An 11,166-nucleotide genomic window follows, 5' to 3' on the forward strand; every position below is an offset into this window, starting at 1 on the left:
AATATATGTCCTTACCCATCTTGGAATTTACCCATGTAGTGACTGAATTACTCCGCCTTTCCCTACATAAACCAACTTATCCTCACAAAGGCATTAGCGAAAGATCAAGGATTAGGCTATGAGTATACTAACTTCTCATGCATTATGAATATATAAGAAATTAAGTATCACTGTCATACATATTGCAGTCTATATTAATATTACTATTAAATTCTGCATAAGAACATTATCAGGCTTCATATATTAAGCACATCCCGATGCATACCACCAAGAACAAGGATGTTACTGCCTGTAATTTAATAATAGTTGTGATCTGATATGATTGACAGTGATATCACTGGAGGCTTTTGATTCCTTTCCTTTATATCTCTCAATGTGAGGGACAGGTCACACCTCTTCATCATGTATGCCCTTTGGCAAGAGACCACCCTTTCACCATTAGCACCCTTTGAAAGAGTGCAACTCTTCATTATTTCTGCCCTTTGAAAGGGATGCAACCTTTCACAATCAGATCTGCACTTCTGATTCCCAAATTATCCCCTTCTCAAATGAGGTTCTCTTCTACCTTTTATATCTCATGTTTGAGGGAGTCACTACTTTTCCTTCCATCTCTTTTGACCATTCATTAATTTAATTATATTCTTTTATATTTTAATTGAAATTTTATTTTTGTTCTTTGTATTTAATTTTTTTATCATTATTATTTATTAATCTTTTTTTTTGAAGTGGGGAGATCGATGCAATATGCCCTCAACTTGTCATTGATGTCAACTCTCAGGTTTGGAAGTAGTTCGGTATCTCTTAGCTTTGTTTGGTTGTGTACAATGTATGTATATATGGATTAGATAGTGTCCGGATGATCATGCTCTATCCAATGTGGTTCAGAAGGTCAAGTAATATTATCTTGATGTGGTTCCGAAATATATGGTGATCATATTTTGTTTCGGATTAAGGGTTAGTGTATAGTGATCTACCCTGTAAAGGTGTTTGTGGATAATTGGTGGTGTGCATAATGGATAGATCTCATGTAGTTGATGGAGTCAACAATAGACATGATTTTGTGTGCTCCGCATTGGTGGAATCGATTGTTTTTGGTCTGGTGGTAATTCACACATTACACCTTTTTCTTTTTTCATAGCCAACTTCATGATGTATACAATTGGTCTGGATGGTATAAAGAGGTCAGAATTGCTTTGTAATGGTATGTACAATAATGTGGTGATAAGGAGGACATATAGTGTGAAAGTAGTATGAATCTGAAGTAGATTAGAGATCCAAAGATATATTAGAAGAGTTAGATGAGTGCTTAAACTGCAAATTGTTATCAATATTTGTTAGATGCTCTTTCCATTACACTTCAAATTATATTTCGTGTTATATATGGACAATTATTGTGTACCTTGCCCCGAAGAAGTGATCTTCAGTTGAGCAAGTCCCTTTTGTATCTTGCCTAAGGTTGTGCACCTTAGTTAGCAAGTTTGGAGCAGTAAGCTCTTTGACCGGTGGCCATATTTATTGTAAATAGTTGATATACATATTGTGAGTTTGATTTTCACTGTGGTTTTTCCCTATTTGGGTTCTCCACATAAAAATTTGGTGTTCTTGTGTGGATACATTTATTGTCTCTGATATTTACTTTGCAGCATAATTGATGTGAATGAGTAATGTGTTTTGGCATCTTTAATTGGTAATGTCTTAGTTCATGCTGATTCAGCCCCCCTTTTAGCATCTTGAATGTAGAAGTAGGATAATGAGGAATGGATACAAAAATTTGAGTCATGCTTAATCCTTCAATGGAGTGTGCTATGGTTGCAATACTTATGGACACAAAGCAATTGAGTGCAGGTCTAATAGAAGGTTTGAAATTAACACGAATAGTGGCAAGTCTCAGAGAGGTTCGGTATGCTATAATTGTAATAAGACGGGTCATATTGCGAAACACTAGAGACGTAGAACACAAAAGTCTAATGGTATGACAGAAAAAATTGATATCAATCAGGATAAAGAGAAAATGAAAATGCTTTGGGTGAAGAAATCCGATGACAAGGTTGAAGAATTGAATGAAAATGGATGCGCACCTATTGAAGGTGCTAAGGTCTCTTCCATAAACTAATCAGACCGCAAGGTTTGAGGGGGAGATTTGAAGAAATATCGTACGAACCCTCGTGTAGTTTGATGCTGAAGAATGTTTTCAGCATTACAGTGCTTGAAGAGGAATTTTCGGTGATTTTCGGATATCTTGTTAAGTCCACAATTGGAACAGAGTATTTATCATCTTTTAGGGTTTGGTGCATTTATGACTAACAGTACATCGAAAAGTGAATATGTTAGTTTTTCGGGCTTATTTTGATCACTTGCAATTTGATAATTTGAGAGCTCTCGTGTGAAGAAGCGATAGTGTGCATCCTATGTTTGAAGAAGCAAGCCCTAGTTGTAGATACGATGTCGATTTCGGTTGTCGTCGATAATGATCTCAAACCACGACCAGTGTTGAAGCCATATCCGTTTGTTGCAGCTGTAAAGGATAAGGAAGGTGCGTTTCCTAGTGTGCCAATTCACTGTTTATACATAGAGGATGTTTGAGCCTATATTCATGCAGACATTGGAGAAGTGAGCCATGCAAGCTTAAATGACCTTTGGGAGAAAATGTCTGAAAGCGATGGAACGATTCTCAAGAGAGTACAAGAACATCACAAAGTTACAGTTAGGCATTTGGAGGGTTTTTTTCGATTTTTCTTATGATCCCGACTAGACAAGGGTTATTTAAAGCAGAATTCATGGAGACATTATGTACCTAGATAAACCCTACAAAATTACAAAGAATGACATTAGGGCATTAACTGGCCAAAGCGCACCATTCTTGCAAAAAGATCTGTGAATGTCAGTGGTTCAGATCTTTCTTTTCTTGCTTTGTACATGTTTTTTTTATGTTGATAAGTTGTTATCCTTAGGGGGAGTTAGTTTGATGGAAAGTGCACCCTTTGTCATTGCTGTAAAGGGGGAGAGATTTTGATGTATTGGAGCATTGTTGGCACAGTGTTGCCATCAATGACAAAGGGGAAGATTTTACCAATATGCCCTTAGCTTGTCATTGATGTCAACTCTCATGTTCGGAAGTAGTCTGGTATCTCTTAGCCTGGTTTGGTTGTGTACAGTTTATGTATATATGGATTAGATATTATCCGGATGATCATGCTCTATCCAATGGGGTTCAAAAGGTCAAGTAATATTATCTTGATGTGGTTCCAGAATATATGGTGATCATATTTTGGTCCAGATGAAGGATTAGTGTATAACGACCTACCCCTTAAAGGTGTTTGTGGATACTTGGTAGCATGTGAAATGGATAGATCTCTTGCAGTTGATGAAGCCAAGAATATACACGATTTTGTGCATTCTGCATTGGTGGAATTGATTGTTTTTGGTCTGGTGGTAATTTACACATTACACCTTTTTTTTTCCTTAGCCGACTTCATGATGTATACAATTGGTCCGGTGGTAATGTACACATCACACCTTTTCTTTTCCTTAGCCGACTTCATGATGTATACAATTGGTCTGGATGGTATAAAGAGGTCATAATTGCTTTGTAATGGTATGTACAATAATGTGGTGATAAGGACAGATAGTGCAAAAGTAGTATGAATCTGAAGCAAATTATAAATCCGGAGATATATCAAGAGAGTCAAATGAGTGCTTAAACTATGAACTGTTATCAGCATTTGTTAGATGCTCTTTCCATTAGAGTTCAAATTATACTTCATATTGTATCTGGACAAGTATTGTGTACCTTGCCCTGAAGAAGTGATCTTTAGTTGAGCAAGTCCCTTTTGTATCTTGCCTAAGGTTGTCCACCTTAGTTAGCAAGTCCAGAGCAGTAAGATCTTTGGCTGGTGGCCATATTTATTGTAAACAATTGATATACATATTGTGAGTTTAATTCTCACTGTGGTTTTTCCCAATTTGGGTTTTCCATGTAAAAATCTAGTGTTCTTGTGTGGATGCATTTACTGTCTCTGATATTAACTTTGCAGCATTATTGATGTGATTGAATAATGTGCTATGGCATTTTTTATTGGTAATGTTTAGTTCATGCTGATTCAGCTCCACTCTCAGCATCCGGCAGTGTTCAACAGACATTACAATTAAGCCTTTAAATATGGTCGTATATACTGTAGTACTACCATTTTTCCTTCGGAAGGTACGCACTGACAGAATAGCAGTCCCTTTTATTAGGAGGAGAAAGTGGGAAGATTCCTAATCCCTAGTAGCACAATCACATTCACACTGATGACAAAATTCTAGTTACTAGGAGGTGGAGGCGGGTGCTTGTAATTTAGAAACCAATTTCATTATGTATAATGGTTTTACAAAAACTCCCTATGAATAATCCACCATAGAATTAAAGTTTGCCAGATCTGAAATATAATGCAAACTGGATGGAATTCATGTGACTCTAATAAATATATTTTAAATGGGGCTATAGCCACAGATTTGAAATAAAGTTAATTGCATATGAAAATCTGCTCTTATCCCCAATTTGGGTATTCCTTGACATATAAAGAGCATAACGTTGGAATTTAACCTAGGGCTATACACTTCTAATCCTTCTCCTCTCAAAGCACCATTTATACAAAATAGTTGGTTAGTGTGTCAAAGCATATAAGTAAATAAATAAATATGAAATACTATGGCAGGATGCAGCTATATTTTGGGGTTCAAATCAGACAGTTAAACAGCTTGAAGGATCTTCTGTTAATGAGTTCACTGGTACTCCAATGTTAACTTTGATTCTGTTTTGTAGGAACGGACTCGTATACCAGAAAGTACCATAAAAGAAATTGAAAGATTGAACAGTCTTGATGTTGAGCTATTTAAACATGCTCAGAATATATTTTCTCAACAACGGAAGGCTTTGAATGAACACAAGACTTTTGTTCTACATGAGTCAAGTTCACAGGTATCTAAATCTTTCAGCTCATAAAATTTAGAATTTTGTATGTGTATGCCGTTTAAGTGCTACCTTTGGATTTTAACTGGTTGGGTTGAATTGAATTTTTGTTCTATATTCATCTATTGCTAAGTTGAACTATCCATGTCAACAAGTCAATTTTTCTTAGTTGCATTGGCCTGTTTTAGGATGTAATATGATATGTTGTTTGCAATGATACAAGTTAAAGTTGTCTTCATTCTAGCATGTTTTCTACAAAATGTTACAACTTTTAAATCGGGTACTTTCCAAAAGCATTCACCTCCAGAATTATTTAGTTTGTTGATGTGTTCTCTACTGTATTGGTTGGAATCTGGATATCTGTCCCAATTTTTGTTTTTTGCTTGGTATTAATTGAGTTTCCCATCCTATTAAAAATGCTGAGATGCTGTTTTAATTTGCTTAGCGATTATAACTAGTAATTATTGTGCTCCATTTGTGCTTTTGGTCATTCACTTATTTTGCCATTTTTTGGTATTATAAATTCTGCCCTTTTTTCACTGATAGTTAATGTGAATTAGCAGGAGGACAACTTTAACAGCAGAATCTCAAGTTGCCAATCTCTAAGTAGCTTTTGGCCATTTGTATTGATTGCACCAATTTTTGCAGTAGTCGTTTTTATAGCTGCTCGAGGGAGATCTTCAAAGATCAAATTGTAATTTTTCTTACTGGATATTTAAATTCTTAATAATATATGTTCTTCATTCCCATTTTTTGTCACATCTGTGACTTCTAAATTTAACCTTCTCGTACTTGAAGGTGAAGTGGGGAAGGGCATAGGGAAAGACTCTCGCACCTATGAAGGATTTTGGAGAGTCTTGCCCTTGATGTAAGGCATGTACATTAAATTAGAAGAGAAATATTAAAATTTGCCTCTGCCAAAAGCACCACATTTATATCAAGGGTCTAGTAAATGTATTTGTAAGTATTATTTGCATAGAAGCAAAAAGCCATGCAAATATTTGTTAAATCTTTCAATATTCAAATTAAGAAAAATTATCTAGAATAGGTTAATAATTAAGAAAAAAACATAGAATTTACCATTAGTAATTGCAAATTCTTGCACTTCTAGTAATTCTGTCTATATCTTATATAAAAATTTGGGCAATATTTAATGAGATCTGCTAATAAACATCTTTAATTTTTAAAAAAAAAATGTCAATTCTTGTATCTAAAGCAAATTTAACTAGGATGCATGTTTTAGACATTTCTAGATTTGTTTTAATACTTTTTTTTAATCAAGGGCTTTTCTCTTATAACTCCCAATTTTTGGATTGGGCTGAGTTGAGTTAAATAGATGTGCTAAAGGTTTTGAACCATTGTACATCATATTTCACCTTTGGGTCCAAATTCACATATAAATGAGCAGCTAAACACGGCGGCAAAACAGCTCAAATTTACCTAACTATATATTCATTTATGATAGGGGTTAGCAAAGGCTAATCCAAATATATAACAATCAAACCTTTTAAACTTTAGCTCTAGAATGCTAGTAGAGGTTCTCAAAACAAACAAGATAACCATAATGATTCCCAAGGTCTCACTTCTAAAGCGATACAATAAATTATTGACCATTCCAAACATGCAGGGAATATATGTTAGCACTAGTTATGGATCTAGCAATATCACTTCTATTCAACTCTACTAATAGTCAATGAAGTGCCTCAATATTGTCTAGTTCAACTAGTCACCAATGTGGACATGTTAGTAGGAATTATATAAATATATGGCACTCCAATCTTTACCTCCACACCTATGGAAACTAACTTAAGTTTTAGTCAAAAGTTTCAAGTTGATCCTACCAACCTAGTCATGCAAGTCATTCATCAAACGAGTCAAATGCAAATCATGAACAATAATCAAATAATTCAAACACAAGATGATGATTGCTAAAAAAATAAAATAACAAAAAATCTATTGGGGACCAACTAGCCAACAACTTGTTTCACCGCCTAACGAATGATAACAAGAGTCCTCTCTCTCAACTTGTGATTTAAATGAAATGATGCAAACTTTAAAAGTGAACCATTAACGCCTTATATTGCCACCATAGACATTAACACAAAATATTTTGGTAATTTGGTTAAAGATTGGATTAAAATAACTAATATGCCCCAACTAAGATTTATGCCAAGACCTTCATAAGAGATGCCTTATAATTTTATTCATAGTTTGTAGTGGAGGGCTATGTGGATTAAAACAAATTTCATCAAAGGACTAGACAAGGGGATGGAGCCAATACAACATTTGAACCCCAAAAAATATATGAATAGAATAATGAAACTAATAACATACACAAACTAAGAGAGGGATTGAGCCCAAACATTGTTAACTAGTGCCATTGAAACAAAATAACAAGCATACATTGCAAAAAAGATTGAAGGGTTGAGTTAAAAGCAAACATGAACCAACAAAAAAAGAATATTTTAAGGAAAAAGCTCTCCATTTTTTAATACCATTGCAACGCCTTGGAGAATCTGTTGTGCGAGAGATTGAAGCCATCCAAATGTTTTTACCTTTACTTGCAAAGCAACACTAGTTTGATAATTGAGGGAAGTTAACATGACAATAATGGGCATGTATGGGTATCGAATATATATGTATAGCCATCATGCATGCATCCATACCATATAAGAATAGTAAAAATGTCAAAATATTGTTTACTTTCAAATAAATGCGAGCCATTAAAATTAGAGCACCATTGCGCATACAACATAGCTAACAAAATGTATGTCATGTGTTTAAATCACAACTTATTTGTATAATCACATGTTGAAGTATTTATCTAAGTGAGATGAGTTGCATGTATATTTGATGGCAATAATAACAAACTATATGGAGAATCGCTACAACCATTTGACACCAATGATCACACCTCGAGGCCTTTCTATGCAAAAAAAAACCATTCCCAAACTACGCAAGTGAAAACACTCATGACCTCTAGTGTTCCATCATATGCGAAGGCTAAAAGATGAAAGATTTGGAGTTAGTGGTTTATTGCTAGTAGTTGCTTGTTCAAGACATGAACCTCCCCTTTGATGGTTGGATTTTTAAAAATTCTACCCACCATAGAAGGAGGCAAAATCACAACATTGCCATCCATCATATCCTCAAGAAGGAGATAATCACATACCCAATCGCTCACTACACCATCTACTGCCTTATCTTCTAGATGAGGTTTGCAATTTCTATTGCTAAGACCCTCCTAACTCAAACAAATTTCACTAGAATAAGAGATCTTGATAACAAATAATAGAAAAAATAACTTTCACCTCCTACTAGACACATGAAGGAGATCACGTGGTTTTGATCCCTTCTTATCCTGTGCCATGAGAAATGGGGCTTAGAACCCCATTCTAAACACGCACCATCACTGAAAGATACCTTTGATAACAAATGAAAGGTATGACATAACACAAATACTAAAACATCCCACAAAGTGGTTGTCAAAATGAAGTAAAAAGAAAACTTGGCTAAAAAGCTACATCCTATGAATTGCTATCCAAGCTACAAAGCAATTGCAATAGGACATTTATCAAGCTTCATAGATGATATAAAATCACCCATAAATACTCCTTAAGCATGAGATTGATTGCATCAAATCCCTTGAGTGCCTTCTTATAAAATTCAGATAATGTTATACAAACAATCCTCATTGCTCAACTAGCTAATGCGAGAGAAATAACTATGAGGATTCTTCAAAAAGAACAGTTGTGTCAAGATCATCCAAATCCTTCATACTATCTAACAACAAAAAATACACAGGGTCAATGTCCATCCCATGATTGGTGAGGAGATTTGCTAATTTATTGTATTAGTGGCAAAAAGTCATGCACTTGAAATCATTACAAATAGATAAGGCCTCAACTATCGATGAATTTGCTAACTAATTGAAGCATGCCCTTTTAGATAGACCTTGAACCAATAAATAATCTTCTCCCATATTTAACTTTTTTCAATGCTATGCATAGGCAATATTTAAGCCATCCACCTTTGTAGTTCATTTCACTTTGTTATTAATTCATATCCCCAAAGAGAAAGATCCCCTTGCCAAAAAGTAACCTTGGTTATCCCTAATAATGCCCCTAGCTCTAGCTAAGCATGGGTTATTATTAAAAGCCAATCAAAGTTGAGCTTCAAGAAACAAGAAGGCAATTTGGACTACCTAGCTTTATCATGAAATTCCTTCTTGATTTTTAACTTGTCAAGAGGGTGGGTAGATGCCTTAGAATGTTTTTTATTAAGAAGAGACCACTAAATAGTAAAAGGAAACAAGATAATAGGGTCCCAAACCTTTATAGAGCTACCATAACACAAGGAAAAACATGCCCAAGGAGGCTAGATACAATAGAGGAACAACACAACCAAAAGAGAGGAATAGTTGTAGCCAAGTTGTGAGAAATTGCAAAAAGCAAATGGAAGAGTTGAGACCCTCGAAGTCCCATTTAGACAATACCAATCCTAGAATGGGTAGGCCTCATACCCAACACTCGATCATGAGTTTGAGTTAAAGATTTAGGAAGACCTTTCTTCCTCTTTACAATAGTTTAGGAGACATTAACATCCACATTCTCTTAACAACGAGAATTAGAAGGCAATTCCCCCATTGAGAGCCCATCATGAGATGGGGGAGCCAAAGAATGACGAGGTGAAAGATGGCGAACTACCACATGAGATTGGAGTTGGTTTGAAGCCAAGGGTAGGTTAGATTGCAAAGACAAGGTGGGAGGTTCCACAATAGGGTCCAACGGACATGTTAGAGTTGCACCAACAACAAAAGATATGTCATCGTCTTGGGAGGAATCACTCGATGGAGAATCAGGAGCATGCATTATTCAGTAATCTTCATTAAAATCCTTCCACCATTTACATATAGCTCTTACAACACAAGAGAGGATAGTTTGTAACCAAGTGATTGATAAATAAGCATCAACAAGATTTGAAGGGTAGACCCTCATAATCAAGAGGTTGATTCTAAGACCTATTCCCAACCATCAAAATCACATCCTAATGAAGAGCCTTGGAGATGTCAATATCCTCTAGAATGCGAGTAAAAGTTGTTAATGCATGATAGCTTCGGTAAGATAAATGATTGAATGAGAGATAAATGAAGTCTCTCATTCAATCATTTATCCTATCGATAATTATGATGAAAAACTTCAAGCTATTAATCCTTCATTTGATAACCATTCTTCATTTGTATATGATCAATCTACTTAGTTCGATCAAATGCTTAACTATCGATTATCATCCTATAGCAGAGAATCCCGATTTAATATCGGTTACATTACTTGTGTTCTCCGATTATTAAATCGGGCTAACCAATGCAATTCGATGTATATCAGTTAACATATTTAATAATAAAGAAATGATTATTGGGTCAACCAAACACCGATTAGTATCGGATGTTAATATAAGTTTGCACCGATTGATATCAAGTTATGCACCGATTAATATCAGGTGGGAAGGTAAGCATACACTGATTGTTATCAGGTGTTAAGATAAGCATACACCGATCAATATCAATTGTTTAATAAACACCGTTTATTATTATTATGATTAGCAAAGGGGCACGATCAAGTAATGTCTAGATCGGTCATGTCCAAAAGACATGACCAGTCAAGGCATTGCTTGATCGTACCCAACTTGCTATATATATCAAATGGCATTTGTGAGAAAGGACATCGAAATTAATAAATGCTCCTCTCACCTGCCATACAAAAGAAGATAGTCAGATTTATATTTTAAATCAGTAATACATAGAACAAGATAATATCAACTAGAATATAACTTGCATATTGAATGTAAATTGAACATCATTTACAAAAGTAGAGTGCCCCATGTAGGAAATGGAATCATCAAATTTTAAGAAGCAACCAATAGAGTTGCCTATGGTCTCATAACATGGAACCTCCCTAAATTGTAGAGGGAGGTTTAAAAGTCTAACTCACACTGGACACACATTTAGTGGATTAGTAAGAGGGTCAAAAAAGATTTGACCAAGGCTTAATGGAGAGAGAGTGTTCCCCCCTAGTCCACAACATTACCCGACACCAAATTTTTATCCTCATAAGAGGCAAAGGAGGCAATAGAAAAAAAAATTAGCATAGGGAAAGAGATCAATCTTACCTACCATAAGAGGCCTCTAGGAATCTAACACCCATTTGTGAAGATCA

At 35.1% G+C, this 11,166-nt stretch overlaps 1 protein-coding gene across 3 annotated transcripts in view; it reads left to right on the plus strand.

The window, feature by feature from the left end:
* LOC131066067 (protein-tyrosine sulfotransferase) overlaps nt 1–5,866 on the plus strand; it is a 64,577-nt gene extending 58,711 nt beyond the window's left edge. For 2 of the 3 annotated variants that reach the window (XM_058000740.2, XM_058000742.2), the window contains 2 exons: nt 4,805–4,960; nt 5,515–5,866. In XM_058000740.2, coding sequence (XP_057856723.2) covers nt 4,805–4,960; nt 5,515–5,649 — 291 coding nt within the window. In that variant the 3' untranslated portion in view covers nt 5,650–5,866. The remainder of the gene's footprint in view (nt 1–4,804; nt 4,961–5,514) is intronic. The other variant, XM_058000741.2, reaches the window with a different exon arrangement.
* Nucleotides 5,867–11,166: the final 5,300 nt, after the last annotated feature.

Source organism: Cryptomeria japonica, chromosome 11 (genome assembly GCF_030272615.1).
Source record: "Cryptomeria japonica chromosome 11, Sugi_1.0, whole genome shotgun sequence".
Taxonomy (NCBI): domain Eukaryota; kingdom Viridiplantae; phylum Streptophyta; class Pinopsida; order Cupressales; family Cupressaceae; genus Cryptomeria; species Cryptomeria japonica.